Here is a 24,181-nt window from a genome sequence, read left to right on the forward strand (position 1 = left end):
TGTCACCTTCTGGCAGTAAAAAAGAACATTTCACTCCCTTCCTGGATACCTTTGAACAGCACTAAAGCCTTGGTTTAGATATTGCCCTGTGGAGTAGTTACAGTTGTTCAAGTACTTGCTGCTGCCATGTATTTATGGGTCAAAATCCCCCTGGGGAATGTTCCCCAGACAGCACAGAGCCATTTTAATGGCTTTTCTAAGCACCTCTGTTCTTTGTCTCTATTTAATCACTTCAGTGCCCATTTCCCAATTATACACAACATTTTATTAAACTGTACAAACAGCATTTAAACTGGCATTTAAAAAATTCATGTTAACCATTGTAAATAAACACGATGACCAGCTTCACAAACTGCGAGCACTGATGCCCCCTCCTGCATTTCATACAGCACAAACAAGGATTCCATCAGAGTCACTGGACTGAAACCTTTCTCAGGGTGTTCTGCTCTCTTGTTGACTTTAGGCACTTTAGCCCTTGCTCCTGCTGGGTTCTGTGCCTGCAGACACTGCCAGTGATATCCCAGCACTGCCTGCAAGGCTGCATTCATCCTGTTGGGAGGTCCAAATTGACAGCCTGGACCAGCAGAACGAGGAAAGCACCTCTGAAGGGAACCTGATTTTGGGATAACTCACCTTCTAGAGCTTTTCTTCTCCATGGACTGGAGGTTGATGCAACAAAGCTCCACATGCATGTTCTCCAGATAGATCTCAACACCACTTGAGTGACTGCCTAAGCCTAAGTTGTTACAAAATCTTTTTAGGCTCTGACTTGATTTTGACCTAGTTTTTCACGGGTATCTCAGTGACAAACACTAACTGGGTGGTTTTACAAATCTCCAACCTCAGAAAAGAGTGAAACTTTATTTAAAAGGATCCCATGATGAAAGGATGACAGAAAAGTTTTGTTTTGTTTTTTTAAACCCACCTACATTCCCACAGACTGCAAAGGGATAGAACACACAGCAAAATGTCACAAGGTGGAGGTAAGGGCCACCCTCACCTGATGTGCCTCCTGCCCTGTGCCCATCGTGTGCAGCTCGTTGACCTGTGCCAAAGAACTGGGACATCATTTAGAGAAACAGAAAGCAAATCAGCCTTTTCAAGACCAGTTAGTACCTTTCAAGTGAAATACCCCAATTCTGTGACTGGAAGGCCACTTTTACAATGCTTAAGCAATGGTTTGAGGAAAAGTTGCATTTTTCTCATGTGGTTTCAGGTTAAAACGTCAGAAAATCCCATCGAGATCTTGCCCTGAGTCTGGTGTGTGAGAAGACACTTAAAGCTTTAGAACAGGGTTCTCAAAGCATTCTTCAACTTCCCATCCTTCCTGCTCAAGCACTAAGTGTAAAACTCTGTTTTCCTGTACCAATCTTGGCACTTCCTTTGGTAGTGATCCATTGAGATGTGCAGATGGTGAAATGGGCACCTGAAAAAAAGTCTCTTTGTCCCATGGAGAAAAATTGAGTCCTAGCACCCGTGAACAGCATTTTTAAAGGGTGTAGGGAGCAGCTTTCTTCTTCAAAGCTGTGCACATTTTGGCAACTCTGCACGTGTACCAGTGAAGGTTACCAAAGCATCCAACCTGAGTCTTCCCTGATACCCTCAGGTTTTGAGCAAACCACTTTTCCTTCAGAAGAAGGTGGGTCTGGGTCAGAGCTGCAGAAATGGGCACTAACATCACCAGAAGCTCAAATATACTTAATTTTCCTTACAGAGAAACCTGTTGGCTGTGTGTACAAGTAGTGGGGAACAGCTTTTGGCACCTCCTCATTTTCAGATGCTCTCAACTTCGAGAACATTGGGAAGAGAGAGAAGAGAGACCAAAAGATACCACAAAGAAACTTTATCATCAGTGAAGAGTGGGCTGGCATCTGCTATGGACTGGAATAAGTCAGAAGCCTCCAGGCAAGGTACAAAACTTTCACTGAGATGCTTTCTTTCTGGAGGGTTCTTGATAAAAATAACCGTGCACAGTCTTCAGTTGACGAAGTGCTACTCAAATCATTACAGAGAATTCCTTCAGTAAGGCAGGTCTCAGGAAAATATTTTCTCCATTTTAGGGTTCACAAAAGAGAAGTTGCTGAACATATTTTGGTCCATGCTGTTAATCAGTGCTCTGTCAGCACAGGACAGTCTGGGTTTTTCATTTAGGAATTCCTTGTCGAAGTTGCTACAGTCACTCGGAGATTTCTTCAAGAAAAAGAAAAAAAAAAAAAAGTCAAACCACTAATAGTCAGATCTTTATTACCATGGTATTGGTCCTATCAGGTAGCTTCCTGTAGGCTCAGCTGAACTTTTAGTTGGGAGACAGTAAATACAAACACTACAAAGGAGGCACTGAACCTGTGATCCAGGAATTCTGCCAGGCAGGGATGTTACAGCTTTGTAACATGGCAGACCAAACTCACCAATTGTATAGCAGTTGTGGAAGACTGTAAAATGAAAGTATGATATGTTTGCCAAATTAAATTCTATTACTGTTAATAATAGGAATTTCATAATTTAATGAGACCGTTATTAATAGTCAGAATTATTTTGATTTAGCCAAACACCTGGTTCCTGAACTGTGTTACCTTCTGCAGTGCAATGAAAGAGAATCCTTTCAGAATAGGCTGCAGATACATGGTGAAGGGAAGGTGTTACCCTGCTGCAGTGACTGAGAATGAGATGAGTGATTTATGGTGTGGGCGTGCCAGACCTGGGCTTGCAGCCACCACAAAGCAGAATTGTGAGGATCAGGACAGGTAACAGTAGAAACGCACAGTTTAGAAGACCTGAGATGGGTGGAACTGAAAGAAGATCCATCCTTACCACTCTCGGTTTGAAAGGAGGCTCCATCCTTCTCTCTTCTAAAGCTTCCCAGTTGATTTCCCGGAAAAAGGCGTGCTGGCGGATGTTCCCTCTTGCTCCCAGTCTCCTCTCAGGCTCTCTTACAAAAAGCTGGAATGTTGATTCCATAGGTTAAATCCTCTGATGATAATACAGGCATAAAGCAGGGTGGAATGTGTAATTATCAGTCGGTGCAATGAGAAGAGGCCATAATGGAGGAAATGGTGGGATTTTTTTCCTAAACAAGGAAGTTTACTGATTGGTATAAAGATGATTACTATCTCTAATCCTGACAGACATACAGGCTGTTTGGGCAGAAAGATGGCAGCATGTGCCCCAAGCAGAGATGTTCAACACCTCAGTCTGATGTAACCCTTAGTTTGAAGTATTTTTTCCAGGAGTTAATGAGCCTTGCACCTTAGGGACTGCTCTGCAAAGAAACTGATCTCTGCTGGTGTCTGTGAGGAGCCACTATCACAAATCAGGAGAAGGAAGACACACAAATCTGCTTATGGGAGAGGTGTGGTTTGATGCCCACAGGAAAGACAGTGATTAAACTAAATCTGTTCCTCTCTACAACAGCTGAAGAGAAACAAACTGTTGACAGTAATGCTGGCAGAAAGACTTTAATTCGATGGGTGGTGATTCTTACCTTCACCAAAATGTCCTTTGCATCCTTGTCCAGCCAGCGAGGGTAGAAGGGGTTATCCATACGGATGGACTGGAAAAGCTCCTCTTCATCTTGGCCATGGAAAGGGGATTGGCCAATGAGCATCTCATACAGGAGGACACCAAAGGACCACCAGTCGACAGAGGTGTTGTATTTCTGCCCCAGCAGTATCTGCCCAGGAAGAGGAGCCACAAAGGCAGAAGTAAAATGTCTGACATGAGTTTTTAAACTTTAGGAGAGTGGCCAGACCTTGCAACAGCTGCTGTGCAGAGTGGGCTATCAGGGGTGCTCGCCTGCAGCAGGAGCCAGAAATCTGCCAGTGGTGCAGGGCCTGTGGCTCCTGGAGCAACGAGGCACAGCCACACCTGAGTGCCAAAACAGTCCCTGGTACTACAGACAAACTGCTACGTGTAACTCTTAAGTTACTTGAACAAATCCTTGGCTACCAGAGAGATCTCAAATATAAAAGATGAGACAAGTCATCTTTATCCTGCTCTCCAAGGGTTCAAATCAGGCTTGTGAAGTTCAAGGAGACAAATGGTCAGGTATGAGTATTTTGGGATTGAATCCAGTGACTCCAGCTGAGTTTTAGAACTACAAATGTGGCAGCATAAAGGTGCTTTAGGACTATCAGTCACTTAAAACAGTGTGACTCTACCCCAGCAAAATATTCTCGAGGGAGAACACAAAAGGGGTTGCTGATCTGTCCTTTTGAGACCAACTGGGTTTGAGATGGAGGAATGGGAATTTGTCCTCAGTCAGTCCCTTGGCTTGTGCCTTTCAGGGTCACCTATAAAGTGACATCCAGCTGGAGTTACGCCCTCCCCAGGGTCTAAAGGAGCATCACCAAGTTCTCAAATTTCCTCTCTGGAAAAGACAAATTGATCTCACCTGCCTTTAAATATCTGTTGTGGAGATATCTAGAGCTGAACCAGCTATCACTAGCTCCTTTTACAGCCAAGGAAGGGAATTTGCCCAGTTTTAAACATCCAGATAAATATCTATCTGCTGTAAAATACAAACTTTGTTTGTCTCCTTTAGTTCTCAAAGAGCCTCCAAAATTTGCTCACATATAGATTTTTACATTGCAGACATCTACAGGTTCACATGATGACTATGGTGTGTAGGATTCTTATCAGAATTTTAGAGCTGTAGAGGGGAAACTTTAATTCTGAGGCACAATCTCTACTCTTGAGCCCACATCTTGGTTGCAATGGGATGCTCTATACTACGTGTGTCTCCAAAAGAGGAGATGCCAAAAGGACAAAAAAGAGATTTGAATATATGATGCAATATATACAATGAGTTCCAACTCAGAGACAAAAAAAAAAAAAAAAAAAAATCAGCATGACCACTTAATATATTTTTTCTTGATCACTTACAAACAAAATCATCCCAACATTTTCTTCTGAAAAGAGAATTTATTTTTATAAGGCTTTATCTTTTAAATAAAGATAATTTTTAAACCTTTTAATTTAAAGTATCTGGAAATTTATGACATTCAGAAAGAAAAAAGGTTTATTTTGTTGAAATTCTCTGGGAAAAAAAAAAAAAACAAAAAAAAAAAAACACACAAAACTCAGCAATTTAATTGCAGGAAATAATAAACTCAGCAATTTAATTGCAGATTTTTTTTTTTTTTTTTTTTTTTTTGGTCAGGTATTTTTTGAAATGAAAAAAAAGCTGTTTGTCTACTGACCCAAACCTCCCTTATTTGCATGGCTGTGGCAAAGGTGCTGGGTCTGTAACAAATTACAGTGATAGCAGCTGCAGTGAAATACTGACAGAGTCCAGCACTCCTGCCTGTGGCAGAAGAGGTGATAGAGGTGATCCATAAAATCTAGAAGTGCTTTCAATTTAGAGGTAAAATGTTTTATATGCACTCATTGGGTCCCTAAAATAAACATGGTACAGAAATAAAACTCTGAGCTATTTCAGTTTTTCTCTTTTCTGTAAAATAAAATCACAGATAATGGATCAACACTTGGTGGTTTGGTTTTTTTTTGTTTGTTTGGTTTTTTTTTTTATTTTAGCAAAAAATAGCTTTATTTTTCTTAAATAAAAGCATACTGAAGTGGAATAAAAGACAATTGCAGCTTGATTGCAGAGCACACTTACACCCATTCTTAGGCAATACAAACCCAATTGATTCAAAGAGACCCTTGAGCCACCTGTGGTGTAACCTCGGCCAGAATCGAGCCCTCAGTGCACAGTGAAGGACCAATGAATTATAGTAGAGGGGAAAAAATCCCCTAAAGGCTTTGACAGCTCTTTGGAAAATTCCAATATCCATCATGAAAACACTAAAATTACGAAATGGGATCTTGAAAGGTAAATAAATGGATTTCAGACTGATGTCAGACATGATGCATGGATGACTTGTAGGTTTTTCTCTCAAATAAGAAATATTTTCTTTGGCCACGTAATTAGTCAAAGCCTCTCCACAGTAAGATCTATCATGGTGTGCAGTCATCAAGTTAAGGAAACTTTCTCTTTTCTGGAGGGATCTAGTTCAAAACACCTAAATTTTCTAGGGGAAAACAAAACAAAACAAAACCAAAAACAAAAACCCCAAAAACAAAACCAAAAACCAACCAACCAACCAACAACAAAAAAACTAAAACAAAAAACCCCACAGGTTTCTGCCTGGTTAAAATTTGAATGAAATAAAGGAAAGGGCACTGTCAGCACTCCTCATGCTGTCTGTCCCTCAATTGCAGGACCCCTTGGAATTCCTTCTACCATGGCCCAAAAAGGATTTCCAGCAAGCATTCTCTTTCTCGGTTTAAGCCAAGCTCCACTTGCACCAAAAAATGAATTAGCCACAAAAAGAAGCAGTGCCAAACAGCAACACAGACTCTGAACCATGCTGAAATCCAGTTTCTGGCCCAGATCTGCTCCAAACCAGGTTATTACTCTTTGTAACCTCCACCACTGCACAACAGGCACGTTTAAGATGTTTCCTGTCCCACAGCACTTGCCGACCCCCGTGCCCCACACTGTCACCGAGACACACAAAGAAATCACAAGCAGACAAGAGATTTTCGCAGAGGTTCCTCTGATCCAGCTCCCAGCTGAAAGAGCGGAGAGAAGAGACCCCTTTGTTTATTCTTTTACTTTTATACATTTGTGGGTCTTGCAGAAGATTGGCTTTTTGGGGTTTCTACCCCTCAGCCTCAGTGGCCAGACGAATTGTCAGTTACAATTGTTTTCAGGTTAGAAATATGCAAACAAAGGACAAAGAATGAAAAACAAAAGATTTGTTTATATTACTTCTGTGGGAAAGGTAGAAAAACTGCTCTAATATTCTACAGTAACTAAAAGATCTGACTCCATTTATGAAAATCAAAAGGCTAATAAAGAAACTCAGAAAAACCAGAGTAACACCACACCTACCTCAGGAGCAATATAGTCAGGAGTCCCACAGAAAGTGCTTGTCTTCGCATCTCCAAACATGTTCTCCTTGCACATCCCAAAGTCAGCAATTTTGATGTGCCCCTCATGGTCCAGGAGGACATTGTCCAGCTTCAAGTCTCTGTGCAGGAAGAGAAGAAATCTCTGTTCTTCGAAGTGTAAAGAACACAAGTTATTTTAGCAGGTTACACTTATTACACTTGTCCTCTGTCTCTGTGTAGTGCCTACATGCTGGAAACACAAAGGAAGGCTGAGGGATAAATGAGGAACTACTCTGTTGAGCTTCAGCACCCCTCTTCTGCAATTCTCTCATCCCAGGACTGATTTATCTGCTGGAGAAGACACAGAGTCATGGAATCACAGAATGGTTTTATTCGGAAGGGACTTTAAAGACCACCCAGTTTCTACCCCCTGCCATAGGCAGGGACACCTCCCACTAGACCAGGTTGCTCCAAACCACATCCAGCCCGGCCTTGAACACTTCCAGGGATCACATCACCCAAGACATCTAAAAGCTGGTTCCTTCAGGGATGTAGAATAGTGAAAGTAAGAAGGGCTTTGTGCCAGCTGGTGCTTCTGTCCTAACACAGCCTGGAGAACCAGAGCAGGTAATTCTCACTCTCTCCCCCCCTGGGAATCTCAATATTCTCTCTGAAGCTGCTGCCAGATCTCCCTGGTAGTGCAGGCTCTGCAAGAGGCAAGGACCCACAAGCCCTGCAGAGGGTCAGAGTAATCCCAGGCATCAGCAGAGCCCCCACCCCTGCTGGGCTGCACCATCTGAACCCCGGGATTTACAAAGCCTTTCACACTCAGCTGCCAGGCTGTTGTTTGAGTTTTCATCCTCTGAGCCACTCTGGGAAGCAAAGAGCCTGGAGAGTGGAAGAAAACAGAAATGCACAGAGAAGGAAAATAAAAGCAAACGAGCTGATGAATCATGACCATTGGTGGAGAACAACATGGTCCTCAAGTGGGAAGTAACTCTGAAGGGAGAGAAAAGCTTGTAAAGAAGAAAAGAAAAAGGCAGAAAGAAAGGAAGGCTGGCATGGTTTCTGTGTTAATTTTCTTAAATCTTACCTAAAGGCTTTGTTTTTATTTGAGATAATGACCCAGGTAAAATGTTTGGATCAGTGATGCTGCACTTAACTGGGGATGTGGACAGAATTTGGGTCACCTGGTCTGAGAGCACACACATTCCTGCACTCTCTGGTTTGTGCTATCAATCACTGCTCCTTCTCAGGGCTCCCAAAGCTCCCAGACACATTTGCTTACAGCTGAGGGTGTAACTGTTATTTTTCATGCTAATTCATGGCCTACACATATTTTGGCCAAAAGGCCAAGTTGCATGGTCCAGTGGATGGCATCCCTGCCCACGGTGAGGGGGCTGGAACTAGGTGAACTTTAAGGTTCCTTCCAACACAAACCCCTCTCTGAATCTGTGATTTTCCACATCTCAGGCAAAAGGCCCAACCATGAGACTACTGCACAGACACACTCCTGCTGACAACTGCTTTACAGTACGGGGTTTTTTTTTTCAGAGATGTTCCTCAAAGAAGGTAATTTCTAATGCTTGATGCTCCTGAGATGATGGGCTGCAGTTGCAGGGAAGATGATTCTTCAGCCTCCCTCTGTGCAAAGCTCCGTGTCTTGCTTGGGCCAGGTCCTCATCAGGGCGGGGGACATTGTGGTGTTTACACACTAAATTGTTGTCATGGGACAATTGTTTGCTGCCGCAAGAATATGGCCTGAGACAAAATGGGAGTCATCAATCAAAGAGAAATACAGAGAAAACCGAGACATTTGCCTTCCAAGTGGCAGACACTCACGTTGTCACAATTTCCAGCTGGAATGACTTATTTTAGTTACAATGTTGAGATCAATCTCGGGCTGCCAGCACTGCTTTTATTCATCCAGTAGATCGAAGCAAAACAAAAAAAATCCCATCACCTACAGTTTGCTTTCATTATTTTGATGAGTCTCAAACTCATTGGCTCCAGGGGCTGGAGTTTCTGCCAAAAAGTGCCTCGGCTCATTCATTAAAGTTTAAGCCAATGTTTCCAAACGTGGGTGCATGAGACGGAACAGCTGGATTCATTATTCTTACGACATCGCAAGAGATGTAGTTTCAAAAATTATTTCTGTTCACTTTCCTAAGCGCTTAGTTTGCTCTGACAGAGATACTGATGACTCTGTGTTCTCGGCTGACCTCGCTGTCATTGTCTTCAGTGGAAAAGGGAAAAGGGAGCAGTACTGGTTAAACCTTTTCTCTCAACACTTGATACTCAAAGCAATATCACCAGCTCCTGGGAATGAGATATTTATTCCTATTCACATGCTACCCAGTGCCCAGATGTCCCAATTTTCCCCCAATTCCCAAGGCTCCAGACTAAACACTCCTCTACCTTCAGGAGGAAATGGATCCCAAACCCCTACACAGCACTGGCACAGGGCTGTAAAGTGGCACTTTACTGGCACAAAAAAAAAATATTAATTATAAATAAAATGTCAGCATTAGCAGTCCTGCCATAAAGCTACCATGTCCTGCAGATATTTTTAATTGGATTTTCTGAGAAGACTGACTAAAATTAACTGACATGGCCAAGTGATTTGGGCACTTTAGAAATTTTTTCCTTTCACTCATGGAGAATAATAATTAGAGCCAGAAAAGTTGCTGAGGCTCCAGAGATCATCTTAGCTTAATGCCACTGATATTGATCTCATGTTTATGCAATCACCATCATCGGTCAATAAAGACTGTAAATGGCTCCCACATGAGTACTAATAAGAATCAAAGCTCGTGTTTTAAAGGGAGAATGGATTGTGAGCAAGTCATCCACTTTCAGCATTTGCTCTAATGTTTACACTACATGACAAACTGAAATAAGCTCATTTTGGATTCAGCAAATATCATTGCTGTAGGGAGCTTCCTCATTTATTTGTGACAAGTCATTTGTTTTCTGCTTTTAAAGAAGGCTGCAATGTAGTAACTGAATTTTGCCATGAAGTTGAGCTTAACCAGGGCTCCCCAGAAATTCAGTTCTTCCTTTTGGCCATGGGAAATCAGACTGGCCTAATTTCTGGTAGAACTGGTCACTTCCCATACACATTTTAACACAGGCTTGATGAACATAAAAATGCCCTCTGCTCTCTGCTTACTACAAGAACTTAACAGACAACTCAGATTCATGATGGTGAGATGAATCCCATCTCCCCATTGTGCACAAAATTAATCCAAGATTAAGATATATCGCTGTCTCCCTGATTTTGCTACTTGAGTTGAGCTTGTCACCACTGTCCCAAGGTAATCAGCACAGCAGATGTACCAAATTTCTTGTGTCTGACTTGACCTTAATAAACCTTGATACGCTGAAGCTGTGTGAATGACTGTGTAAATGCATCCAAGGGTTTGCTTTAATGTTAACTGAAATAGGACTGGGCTCTGAAAGAAGGATCAAAACTGCCTTTTCTACATGCTCTCTTCAAAATATAACACCCAAAGTCTGTAAAAGGGAAATGTGCATAGAAATGCAAGGCCAGTAAGAGACAGCCTCTCTGTTGCCATTGGTGCTTGCAGGGAAAAGCAGAAAAGGTTCAGCATTTGGCATATTAATTACACTAAAGAGTAAAATTACCTGTATATTATGCCCTTAGAATGGAGGAACTGGAGCCCACAAATTATTTCAGCAGCATAAAACCTGAAGGACAGAAGGCACAGGTTAGAACAGGAGCTTCCCAAAAGGTTTTTCAACTGGACCCAAAAAGATGGAAACCTTGTCTCCACAAGAGCCAACATTTCATTAGGTTCCCAGAAGGTCTGGAGTGTCTCTAGAAGGCTTGGGGTGACTGGGTTTTACTGATGGGTGATGTGAGATTCCCAAAAGCAGGCAGGAATCTGGGATGGACATATTCAGGGACTCCCTGGCCTGCCAAACTGCCCTCATCCCTGCCCAGATTTATGACCTGCTTTTAAAAGAATCCTGGAATTCTGGAATTATTTAGGCTGAAAAACCCCTCTAGCATTGGGTCCAACCATTAACCCAGCACTGCCAAAACCACTAAACCATGCCCTCAGGTGCCACATCCACGTTTCTTGAACATTTACAGGAACAGAGATCCCACCACTTCCCTGGAGAGCCTGTTCCAATGACTGACCACACTTTCAGTGAAGAAATTTTTTTTCTTCTGATTTTGAAAGCTTATCCATAATATGGGCTATCCAGCACGTTGGTAGCCTTTCTCTGGAGCTTTTTGAGCTTGAAGCCATTGTTCTCAGCACATTTTTACCCAAAGGACACCACCACATCCTGCTGCAAAGTGGCAGCATCAGTGCAAAGAATGGAAGTGCTGTCCCAGAAGGAAAAGAAACCAGAGGATCACATCCCCTTCCACTGTGGCACAGCTCTGCTCCCTCAGTCTTCAATGCTTTGGCCCTTAATTCTGGGCATTCAAATGCATTTGAAAAAAATCATCAAACACTGATTTAAATGATGGTGTGGGTTTTTTATTATTAAATTATTAAATAAAACTAATTCCTATAGTGGTTTCAATATTGACTTTCGAATTACCTTTTGCTTGCAGAAGGATCAAAAGCACCTTTCATTTATTCTAATTCTTCTATTTACTTTAATCAAAACTAAATACATTTTTAATTCTCGGCCGCTATATTAATTTTTTGTTTAAATTTACCTTTTGTGCTTTTGATAGGTTTTCACCCCACCCCCTTGAACTTTAAGGGGAAAAAAGGGAAAATCCCATTACTTCTACCAAACAACAGCTTCACCTCTGACCACTGGGCTGGGAGCCTCAGCTTAAGCAGGTTGTGCATCTTGACTACAGAGTGCTGTAAAGAAGCAAGGTCATGTCTGAGTGAAACCAACTGTGAGGATGGAGTCTAAAAGTCTTCTGTGGGAGGGAAAAGGGGATGGGAAGTGACTCACTCCAAGTCCTTCACTGAGCTGGGAGGATGGCCTGTATGGTTTTGTTGAGTTTGGGGACAGCTGCGACAGAGAGGGACTCAGCTTCCAGCACAAGCATCATCCCCGCTTTGCAGCTGGGCAAGGTCAAACAATCTGCCCAAGATTTCCTCTGCAGGGCAGCAGCAGAGCTGGGAATAAAATCAAGTCCCCTGTTTGCTCCTCTCTTGTGTGCACCCTGCAGGCCCAAAGGCAATGATAAACATCTTACGTTGCTCTGGGAAGGTCGAACTTATGGCAGCTCTGGATATGGAACATCAGGTCTCCTCCATTGAGGTATTCCATCACAAAAAAGAGGTTTTCCTGGAGAAGGAGACAAGGTGAGAATAAACAAGGGGTGGTGAAGAGTGAGGTAAAAGTTTAAATGTTTAAAAAAAAAAAAATCAAACTGCTCAGAGAGCACTCAAAAAGAGGAAGGAAAGTATTACTGTGAGGGTTTTGGAAAGAAAGCAGCCTCTTAGATTCCTCATTTCTCCTCTTGGTTCCCTAAGGCCATACTCACAATCCCTGCTCTGATTTCTATAAACAACATTAGCAAACACTGCAAAGCCACTTCATAACCAACTGGGGCTGTGGATTTTTACCAGCAGAGCTCCAGGCTCACAGAAAGGGGTCAGTAACTTTACAGTGCCTGTATAGCAGAAGGACAGATGGACAAGCTTCTCAGGGGACAAGTGGAAAAGGCAAAAATCACTCGCAGCTCTCCTCTGGCTCCCATCCCAGTACAGTGTCCATCCCAGTGCATTATCCATCCAGTGCTGTGACTTCAAGCTGCTGTCACCTGCATTCCAGCACAGCTCCTGTGGAGGCACCTGGGTCCGACTTTTTCAAGTTATCAGAGACACCGACCAGATGCAGCAATCTGTTTTAAGCACATGTTTTATTTTAAGCCTGAAAGCTGCTCTATGTAGCTTGCTGGTGGGCAAAGTAATGAATGAATCATATTTCTAGACACCCATTGAACACTTGTGTGTCAGAGAAGCCTGGAAAAAGTTGAGTTCTTGTCCCCAGTTGCATGCAACCATCAGCTGTTGGACCAGGGCAGTGAAAAACTCTCCTCCTGGTACATAGAAATGATGTACCTCTATATAATATAATGAGCAAAACTGATCACTGAGGTTTCTCTTTCTATCCTTGATACAGAATCATGGAATCACAGAATGGTTTGTGTTGGAAGGGACCTTAAAGACCCCATAAAGTTCCAACCCCCTGCCATGGGCAGAGACACCTTCCACTAGACCAGGTTGCCCACGTACACGACACTGATCATCTCACAGCTTCCTCCATCAAAACTTCTCCACTAGAACCCTGCAGAAGCTGGTTTAGATTGATCCCTTTCACACTGAATTGTTTCTACAAAGCAGAAAGGACACCTTTTTCTGGAGGAAAAGGATCTGCACACTGAGTTAGGGTTTAAACTTCTGGTTTGAGAATCTCACCTTTTGTGCATAAATCCAGGAATAAAACAAAAAGAATGCAGTATTTTTTTTTCCCTTCAAAAGGCTCTCTCTGTTCTGAACACACCTGAAGTCAGTAATCTCTAGGCTATGCTATAAAGTTTATGAATATCTTCATTTTGTTGCCTATTGCCCATTACATTTTTTCTGGAGGGAAATAGAGCTATTTTCACTTATATTTTTAAGAGTTGAAGGTTTTTATCCATAAGATCTAATGTAAGTATCTCTGGCAGCAAGCCAAGGGCTGGCTATGTTAAAAAAACCCCACAAAAGTGCTTGTTCCTTTCAAACAACAGCTGTCTGCTCTAATTTGTGCAATTTCTTTAGCCAGATCCTCTTAATTACAGCACTCTTATTTAAATGGACTCACTGGAAACCCCACCTGTCATCCAACAAGCTCAAAGCCAAATCTGGCCTCCTGGGGAAAGAATACAAATTCCATCACTGAACCAAATGGGTGCAGGTTTTCAGTGCTTTGTGCATCAGCAGGGGGCTGTGCATGTAAATGAGTTCCAGCAAGCAAACAGGCCAAAGAAAGGTGGGAAATTTAGTGAAGAAATGCGCAAATCTTGGAAGCAACATGAGCTCAGGAGCCGATTCAGGAAAATACTTGAACAGATGCTCTTTGGGAAGGTACACAGGGAGGCGATGGGATTTAGCCAACAACACACCAGCCACCACACGTGTCCTGCTAGGACTGAAGAAACCTCATGGGTCTTGAAATGGGCCAGACAGCTTCAGTGGGCTGGGAAGGAGAAAACCCCTCAGTTCCCTGTAAAGTCACTGATTTTGGCTACACCTTTTCACACATCTCTAACTGTAACTTGAAATCCATGTTTATCAGTATCCAGTCAGGCTCTGCTTGTTCATGAATTTGAGCAACCATCTGATGCTCTTGTTTAACCAAACCCAGGACTCTGACTTTGAAACTGGGGACTCTGGCAGAATCCTTGAGGGAAGAAAAGGTGGAGCAACCCCTTAGATCAATTTACATCCACATATACAAACCCTGTTGCTCAACTGCCTCAAGCTGTGAAGCTGGAGAATGCAAACTTTACTTGGGAATGTTTAGAACTGAAGTTTATGATCTATCAGGTGCTACAGAGTGGTGCATAAACCCTATTGAAAAGACAGACAGGATCACTCTGACTTTCCCTCTCTGGGGCTTGGAAGTTCCCCTTGCTTCTTACGAAGTGCAGATGTCCAGAACAGCTCGTGGAGGAGAACTGGTTGAGACCAGCCCTTCGTCACTATGAGTGATGAGGTGTAACCAAGAAGGGCAAAGTGCACCAACTCACTGGGATCAGCTTCCTTGGTCTGAGTTCTACAGAGCCACAGAACACATTAAATATGGGAAGTGGCAAAACCCCATTCTTGAAACCACTGAGAATTCAAGAGCGTGCTAGAGTCAAAGGGTCAGAGTGGCGCAGAGGACGTTCTTGCAGACAGGCTCCAGCTTCACTTCCTCTTGTCCTGGGAAAGTTAACTGACGGCTCCTGAAAGTTAACTGAGAGGCTCTGGAGTCTGTCAGCACTTGGAGCAGGCAAGGGGAGGTTAAGGGGCTATTATCTGGTTGAAAATGTTCCTGCTCACTGCAGGGCAGTTGGACTAGATGGCCTTCAAAGTTCCTTTCTAACCCAAACCATTCCCTGACTCCCAAGGCTCTGCCACGCCCGTATCCCCTGCAATGGTCCTGCTTGTGGATGTTGAGCAAACAAGCAGGAATGCTGTTCCTCAGTGCTGAGACCCACACAGCTCTGCAGGAGGCTTGGAAAGAGTGCCCTGCCCCTCTGCCCTGCAGGGAGGTGACAGAAAAATTGCTGACCACCTGCAGGAGCATCCCTGGGTAGAAAATGCTCAAGCCAAACTTTTGGTTGCAGTTCCGGACACACATGACAGAACAGAAGTCTGATCTCATGGCAGACCTCAGGGCCATCTTTTACAACCACAGAGCTCAAGGAGGACTGGAAAAGCACTTACTGCACTCAGGTAGTTTTAAAATCATAGAAATTCTGAGTTGGAAGGGATCAACAAGGATCATCAAAGTCCAACTCCTGCACAGGACCCCCGAGAATCACAGCATGTGCTTGAGAGTGTTGTCCAAACACTTCCCGATATATTTGACACCGTTTGTCTTAAGAATATCCATATATCAGCCATTCCCTACTTCTAGACCATCTTCCAGGGGCTTTCTCCATTGCAGCACCAGGAACAGGACAAACCCTTCTGTGGGAGGGTGAAGAGCTGCTCCTACAGCAGACAGAGCCCTACAACACGAGGCTGTACAACACACAGGCATGGCAGCTGTGTCCTGCACAAAATAACACAGTTCCTGCACACAAAATAACACTGCTCCCCAGCCGAGCCAGTCCTGCCAGGTGCTGAAAGCCTGGATTACTGTAAGAACTCAATTTCCTGCCATTTCAATCCCTCAGTGCCTGTGCTGAGCTGAGCTCCTCCCCACAGAGCCACCTGCTCCCTCTGCCTCTCCAGGACACGGCAGGGATGGAGTTAAACCAACCTGCTCCTGCTCTGCTTCGACTGCTGTGAGAATGAATAGTCACTATCAGAGATGCTTTCAACTTTATAAACAATGAGTATAAAGCAGGCAGCATTTAAATTGATCTTTTGAAGGTACATCCTTTAACAGGCTCTTAAAATACTTTAACCAGCTGGCAGCCCTCCAGAGCATTTTTCTGCAGAGATTTTCAGATTTTGTTTTCTTTGCATTTTGAAAGCGCTTGCGTACATACAAATACACAATTTAACACCATTTACTGAGGGGCAAAATTTCTTCTTCCCAGGGCCTCCAGGAGGATGGATGTCAGAGTAATTAATGCTGCAGGACAGAGTGTCTTTACCTGTGTTTAGAGCATCTACCCTAACAAATGTCTCCCAAGAAGACATTTCTTCATCTGGAGAAGGCTCCAGATTGGGTGACCTAATCCTGCTGCATTCCCATTGAATTTGGTCTCCCCAGACAAGAGAAAAGCTGGACATGATGCAATTCTTCCAACTGATTCTGGTCTCACCTTTTTCATGCAGCTCAGCACAGTCTGGGTGCTGATGCACACTTTGGATTTGTTTTATTTCATGGGATAGTTGGCAGCCAAAAGCCTCTCAAGCCTTTTTCATCAGTGTTGCAATCCCATCAGAGCATCCCACCCAGGGGGAAAGAGGGCAATGCAGTCCTCACTGTGTCTACTGTCACGAGGAACACCTAACACAGGGTTACTCCTTGCTAGGAGGTGACTACAGACATTCACCTGCACTGGAATTTGCACCAGAGCAATCCAAGCTTTAATTCTGTTCTCTGGTTTAAAGACTTTCCCCCTCCTCTTGTGTAATATCAGCCTATCTTCTGGAGATGGCAGCATTTCTTACAGCTGCCCAATAACCCAGTCCAGTCCCTGCTCTCGCTGTTTATTCCTTGCTCTAATCCTTGCACTGTCAGCATTTCTAGCTGTGTGTTAAGCTGCTCATTTGGGATGCTCAGCGTGGTGTGCCCATCTGCTTGGTACAAAGCATAGGAATATATTTATACACATAAATGAGACACATTTGCAGAGATAAAGGTGCAGACCTGGCTTCCACTTGAGCTCTGAGATCCCAAGACCTTTGCTCACACTCAGAGCAGACAGAGTCCATCACTCACTGATAAACTGAGGCACTATCAGCCCATGTCTTCCAAGAGGAAGTGGTGTTCCCTATCAGTGCCCAGCAGAATCTTGGAGAGAGACTAATTTTCTCAAGGCTAGAGAAGGATTTGTCTGAAGTTTAGCGGATTAAAAAAGAAATAAAAGTCACCAGACCAAAAACTAAACAAAAAGTAGCCACATCCATGAAACATAAATATTTTAGCAGTTGAAAACCAGAAAAAAACATAATGTTTTTATTTTAGGGAGTCATCTTTTTTCAGGATAAAGTGCAGCTAGACTGCAGGTTTTCAGAAATCTCAGACAAAGCTGAATGCATTTTGGGCTGATTTTCTTCAGGCTGGACAATGGGGAGGCAATGACAATATGCATATTGAATATAGCAATCACCTTTTACTTAAAAAATCCCCACTTGTGAACTGTCCTCCTCTTTTCCTGGCCAATGTCTTTCCCCTGTTCACACCACAGGGACATGTCCTAGAAGTGTCTTGCAAGAACTTCATATATTTGATGTTATAATTACAGCTGCTCACACCTTCTCTGGCACGACCTTGTAGAAATCCTAAAGCTCTGCTGAGATGCTGCTATTTCTGCTAAACCATGTTGAAATTCTTGCCAGGATTGAACGAGACCTTGCCAGTTTTCCTGCCTGTTGGTTGCAAGAGGCAAAACCCTTTCCTAAATGATCCCGTCAATTTGCTGGCTTGCAAATTTGTCCTTGAATCAGACATTTTCCAAGCTCAAAGTACTCAAAATACTACGAGATGTTTCCAAGCTGAAGTATCACCCCCTCAAAAAATGCAGGAGGATGTAGCTAGAGCTCTTCAGGAGGTCCATGGCACAACGAGGCAGTGGAGCTGAGCATCCAAAGAGTGTGAAACACCCATGTGCCAACCCCATGCTCTGATCTAGGGCAAAGAAATCAGCCCTGCCCCTCAAGAGCCAGCCAGAGAGAGAAGAAAACATAAATCATGCTAGGACAAAAAATATTTTCAGGAATTTAAGTAACCTCTGATGAGATATTTTAATGAGAAATCTGAAAACACTCATGGAAAACAGAGCCTAAGAATTTTAAAATGAAGACCACACTCCCATTTTACAATTCTTTTCTCCTTCCTGCTAGCGTAAGAGGTTTTTCAGTCAGTATTAAGCACACGAAGGCAACAGAGCATGTGAAAAAGGCTCATCACCAGGAGAAAACATATAATACAACAGTAAAGCAGAAAATAAACGTTTATGTAATATTTTCTTTTAAGTTGTAGTAACGATTACTTCTCTTTTGGGTTGAGACAGTCTTCTCTGTTGCTATTTTGTGCTACAAGTCAAAATGCCTCAAGATTTAATTTGCACTTAGGTAAGGGGTGTTAATAAAACTTGGTCAATGAAGTAAAGAAACAGAAATAAAAGTGACTTTCAAAAAGGGAAAGCCTATTTTTATGGCAGAAGATCAGTGAAATGCAAAAAAGAATAAAACATAAGCTCTGGGATGCTAGTCATGGTTTTGGCATTACTGATTTTGGGATTTCACAGAATTATAAACAATGTTTTTCCTCTTTAACATAACAGCGTCCTTTTAAATCTAATATGGCAGAATAGCAGAATTCTAAATAGCTAAAATTCTCACTATGTAATTAAGTCAGCTGAGTATCAGGATACAAAGATGACTGCAGTAAAATAAACCAGAAATTCAAAAAGAGATTGGACAAAGAAAACCAAACTCTATGGGCTTGCATTTATTCTTATGCAATAAAACAAGAAAAGTATTCTGAGTTTTGAAAGCACTAATCATTCAGACTCCACTGGGATAAAGAGAGGTATTAAGTGCCTGGTGCCATCTAAAACCTGTCTGGAGAACTATCCAGCTTTATATAATTGAGCAGTCACTCATTTCCTGGGTGGAGGTGAGGAAGAAACTCACCCCAGAGCTCAGATAACTGTCAACAGATTAAAGGACTTTTTTCTCCCTCTGAAAACATGTGGACTATTGAGGTCCTTGTTTTAGTGTAGGAATATACCCGTTTTTACTTTCCTTTGCAGAGACACTCAGCACCTGGAGCTGAGCTCAGGTAAGCCAAAGCATGAGGGATTCAGAAAGGCATTGGCATGTATGTTTCTGTTTGAAACTACTTATCTACCCAGTGAAATTTCAGGAAACAAAAAAATTTCATGTTTTCAATATTAAAATCCATAGAGGGACTTTACACAGTGGTGCCGTGGCTTCTGCCCGTGGCAGAAGGTTGGAAATTGTTGGAACTCTGGGCACTGAGAATTTTAGGCTTTCTGTGCTGACAGGCAATGACCCTCAAGAAAACACTGCATTTGACCTGAGGCCATGGAGGAGGCTTCCAAAACTGAGTGATAGCACTGGGATTGTGGGTGTGGAGTTTGAATAGAAGTGCGTGATATCACAGGGTGGGAATAAAGTTTAATGTTTTAGATTATAGTCATATATATAAAGCAAGATGGAGGATTTAGGGTGTAGACTAAGTCTTCTTTTTCACCTTCTTCTTCTTGGGTTTGGGTGGTATTTTGTAATTGGGTAGAAAAATCCGCATTGCAGACCACAGGTGGAGGATTATTGGGTTAAAAGTAAAAATAATTTAGGTGTCATTTCATAATTGGACAATTAGTGCTTAAAAGACCTTGGAAAGAGATAGAGATGGAGCCATTTTCTACTTTGTTAGCCAGAACTCATAGCCTGTGAGACTGTAACAAAAATAAGAATTAAAAAAAAATCTTAGTCCAAACAAGAACTGCATTTTTCTCGAGCATTTAATCCTGGCTCTAACAGAAAAGAAGATAAGGAATCCACAGGAAATAGGTGATCTTTAGGGTCCCTTCCAACCCAAACCATTCCATGATCTTAAAATGATTGCAACAAAAGACATTCTGACAACCACACTCTCCTTTGAGCCATGGGAGAACATCCAAGGTTGCCACAGCTCCCCTGCTCTGGGTGGCTTTCCCACATTGAGTGATTCCTGCTGGCTTGCAAAGGTCAGAGGAGATGAAACACGAGCTGGAAATCCATCAGAGCCCAGAGCAGCTTTGGCCTGGGCAGCCCCATTCCAGCTTTTCTCTCTGTTGAAGCCAAGATGGGGAGATCACACAGCTTTAAAGTGGCCGTGATGGCTTGGGATGAGATGGATGGAGAGTCCTTCTCCATGACAGGAGGGCAATTCTGTGCTGCTGCCCAGAAATGTGGGAAAAAATCAAACTTTTCGAGCCTGGCACCCATGAATTTTTCAGGCACTCATGGCTTTTCCATCCTTCAGGTTTTCCATGGCTTGAAGCACCCCCTCAAAACAGACAGTAAATCCCACCTGGATCCTGACATGACTCCTTTTGGTCTCTCCTCTTTTTGCCGTGGTCCCATGAGGGAAGGGGGCACTTGCATGCCTGCACTGCCTGAAAGCAGAGGTGCAGACTGTCCCTGCTGCATCATCCTGAACCTGACCTACAGCTTCCAGACCAGGCTGGAGCACAGACAACAGGCTGCTGGCCTTAGTCAGCATCCCTCTGGAGATACAGGCAGCATTCCCTGGAGCAAAAGTTCCCTCACAGAGCTGTGACTGTTGTCAATGTTTTATCTCTTCAATTAAATCTTGATCGTCTTTACTTTTGGAATTGTGGCATTTATATTTTCCTCTGAAAATTAGCCCCACCCTTCAAGCAGGAAGTTAATCCATTCCCAGGACACATTATCCTCACTGTCGGTCCCAAAGCGGTTAAACAGGAATGCCTGGGCTCAGTCTAACATCACCTACAGCAGTTCCCAGATGTTCCCTGTTATAAATTTAACCTGGCTTTAAACAGGTGCCACATCCCACAGATGACTGGGATGTTCCACAGAGGTTATATTTGTTTCTCCTGACCCTGCGTAAGAGCCCCTCGTTGAGCAGGTCCCAACCTTACACTGAGCAGTGCCTTGTGCCACTAAATCCTGGGGCTGAGCAGGGTCTGGCAGCAGCCTAACAAAACCCTGATACAAGCAGCCATGAGACAGTGCTGCTCTGAATTTGAGCTAAGAGATATCAATCATCCCTCAGGAATGGTTTGAGTAGGTTGGAGAGAGAAGACAAACTCTCAAACTTCCATTGTTTCTTTCTATGCCTTGTGTGTGCTTTGGTGTTAAGGCTATTGGTTGTGGCTCTGGGAAGCCAAGCAGTTGGTGGTTGTTGGCATGTAGGGCCATGAAATTATGTGCATTACTCAAATGCCACTTCAGTTTTGGTTTGGAGTCACAAGCGAGACTTCAGGCAGTGCTCTGTGCTGCCCCTCTGAGCTGCAGAACCACCAAAGTGTCTGATGCCATTTAGCAGTGACTGGGGGCAAAGAAGTGAACAACAGCATGTTCATCCTACAGAACCAGGGTTTCTTGAGCTGGCTTTGATCCAGGCTAGCTGCAGCACATTGCTTTATGGACCAAGAGGTTCAGATAACTTGCCATCGTGGGCACATCCTTACCCTGGCTGTGGGCACGGCCTTTGCACATCCTTGGCCCAGGGTACCAGGATGTAGATTTTAACAGCAGATTTTACCTCAATGAGTCTTGGATGCCCTAATCCTCAAATACACCATCCAATCCCCAGGCTGATGGGGGAAAGCAGATTAAATTTCTGGAGCCATTTCCTGAGTGCTTAATCTGAAGATCCCTTCCCTCAGCATCATTTAATGTTTCAAGTGGACCCCAGCAAGCAGAAGCTCTTCACCAAGTATTTGTGCTTCAGTAAAGCATTTTCAGCCTGTGGAAGAAAGAGGCAGATCCTTGTCTTACCTTGGTCTGGAACGTGCAGAAGACGTGAGTGAGGAATGGGTGTTCCCAAGCCAAGGAGAGGACTCTCTTCTCCACCATCGTGCACTCAACGTCATCATCCATCAGCACCACATCCTTCTTCAGGGCTTTCACAGCAAAATACTGGTCTGTGCTCTTCAGCTCAGCCAGGAACACCTAAAATGGAAACAGCTGCTCAGAAAGAGGGATTATCTCCTCTCAAAACAGCCAGGTGAGGGTGGGAGCTGAGCTCCTAGGAATTCACTGGGGAACGCCTTATTAAAAACCTTGATGCTTAAGGCCCCATTCTGCCATTAAAGACTTTGAGCTTGCTCCCCACACCCAGAATAGTTTCATGACGTTGAGCCCTGGAGAAGGTTGAGAAGTTCTTGGCAATTACAGAAGCAGGGTCCTACATGCCTGGATGGACAGCGCATGCCAGACAGCCAAACACCTCTGATAGCAGAAACCATCCTCATGCAAATGCTCCTGAGATACATTTCCTGTTTTCTGACTTCAAATAACAAAACACAGAATATTGTTTTGTCAGCATTTGAAATGCAAATACCCTGCACCAGATCTTCAGCAGGTGGAAAATGATGTCCACCAGTAGTTAGACTGGTTTTGTATCAGATACCTTTCTCTCCTTCCTCCCAGTTTTCAGGTCTGAGCACACAGGCTGGGTTCCCCATGCTTTTGCAGGATTTCTTCTCTGAGAATCGGAAACCACATCCCAGAGGAGTTATGACCTCTGTCTATTTCAATAGGTAGGGAAAATGAGACCCAGTGCAGCAGAGATGGGTTTTCTAGAGACCACGGTGCAAAGAAGTCTCTGCTGGAAGGCAGTGACAGTCCTGATCTTCACGCTAACAGCCTGCTGACCCTGATTCTATAGACTGAATAAATGTGTAAGATCCATCAAAGAGGTCTTTGAAGTTCTCTACCAGACACTATTTACTGAGTAAGCTCGGACATGTTTTAGCCCTGACAAAAGTTTTATTTACCCTTTTGGCTACTGCTGCATTTCACTTTGTAGCACCAGACAGAGAGTAGAGCCTAGAGCTTCCCTCTGTCTCTGCACTGAATGACCAGAAATGCTCACAGTGCTGATGCTGCAGGCACCCTTTTTACCCTCATGTTTGTGCTGGGCACTGCTCTCCTGGGTAAACTCAGGAATGTGCTGCATTTGTGACCTGTGCTGTGACTTCCAAGGAGCAGGTGGGCAATGCCAGACCACATACAGAGGTCATGGTGGGAGATAGCCTTATGGATCTGCCCCTCAGCTTCCAGGATCATGCAGAGCACTGAGATCTGCACACCCTGTCCCCTCTAGGGAGAAGTGAATCTCTGTCCAAGCAAATGAGGGCACCAGGAGCGACACCAACACAGGAAACTTGTGGGTGAGTTTTTGTTGCAGAAAGGCATGAAATGGCCCATGTTCTCCACACCCACAACGTGCACTTCACAGAGATGCAGAAGCTTGCAGGCTTGGAGAGTTCATGTCAGCATGAGGGCTAAAACAAGGTACAGAACGTGCTTCAGTGGAGGCATTCAAGACTTGAATAGATGAGCAACCTCATCTCATTAGAGCTGTCTTGAGGAATGGTTTAGACTAGAAGACCTCCAGAGATCCTTTCCTTCCAATAAGAATGTTTCTATTATATCCATGCTCCTGATTTCTGGTCAGTCTGGAAAGTGGGTTTGGGATATTCTAGTTTAGCTGTGAGATGCCTCAGCTCTGGTTCCCATGCAAACTGTGGACATGACAAGTAGACACAACACTTTCTAGTGGAAAACTTCACTGTCCATTCAGTTGGAACTAGATAGTCTTCAAGGTCCCTTTCAACCCAAACCATTCTATGATTCTATTACTTTCATGTATGAAAGGCCAACAGGAAATATTTCACCAGTGGAAGAACTGCCTGTAGAAATTGCTCCAGGTAATTCAGCAAGCAAAAAGCAGCCCTTTCTCAAGGCATAGTTTCCCCCTTGGAAAGACGTGGGATGTGAGCAATGTGATCCATACTCCTTATTGGCTGTGAAAATACAATGGGGAGTTCCACTGAAACTGCTTCTCGCAGCTTTGTGCTGGCTGAGTAACACGAGTCCCCTCCCAGGGGATATCTGCAATGGGGAAGAACAATCCACAATTCATCAGGATTAATGAATCCACTGAAAACAGGTGGTTCTTGTTTCAAAAGCACAAATTCTTGGCTGTTGCAAAATTTGCTTTGGGCTCCAGCACAGATCAGGAGCTGGGAAAAAGCAGTTGCTGTTCCCAGCTGGGGACCTGCTGCTCTGGAGAGCAGAGATGATCCACACTCAGCTTCTCAGCTCATAATTCCACCTCCCTGTGCAGAAGGACAGCACAGAGACCTTTCCCACCAGCCCCCTGGGGATATCCAGGATCC

The 24,181-nt window shown here is 43.6% G+C and overlaps 1 protein-coding gene across 2 annotated transcripts in view; it reads right to left on the bottom strand.

Moving 5' to 3' along the window:
• Positions 1–251: 251 nt before the first annotated feature.
• Positions 252–24,181, bottom strand: part of PRKCQ (protein kinase C theta) — a 55,544-nt gene continuing 31,614 nt past the window's right edge. The window contains exons 13-19 of one of the 2 annotated variants that reach the window (XM_040062933.2): positions 21,774–21,947; positions 12,095–12,186; positions 10,543–10,605; positions 6,896–7,034; positions 3,482–3,670; positions 2,812–2,940; positions 252–2,190 (exon numbers count right to left, since the gene is read on the bottom strand). In XM_040062933.2, the coding sequence (XP_039918867.1) occupies positions 2,035–2,190; positions 2,812–2,940; positions 3,482–3,670; positions 6,896–7,034; positions 10,543–10,605; positions 12,095–12,186; positions 21,774–21,947 (942 nt within the window). In that variant the 3' untranslated portion in view covers positions 252–2,034. The remainder of the gene's footprint in view (positions 2,191–2,811; positions 2,941–3,481; positions 3,671–6,895; positions 7,035–10,542; positions 10,606–12,094; positions 12,187–21,773; positions 21,948–24,181) is intronic. The other variant, XM_040062932.2, reaches the window with a different exon arrangement.

Source organism: Hirundo rustica, chromosome 4 (genome assembly GCF_015227805.2).
Source record: "Hirundo rustica isolate bHirRus1 chromosome 4, bHirRus1.pri.v3, whole genome shotgun sequence".
NCBI lineage: Eukaryota > Metazoa > Chordata > Aves > Passeriformes > Hirundinidae > Hirundo > Hirundo rustica.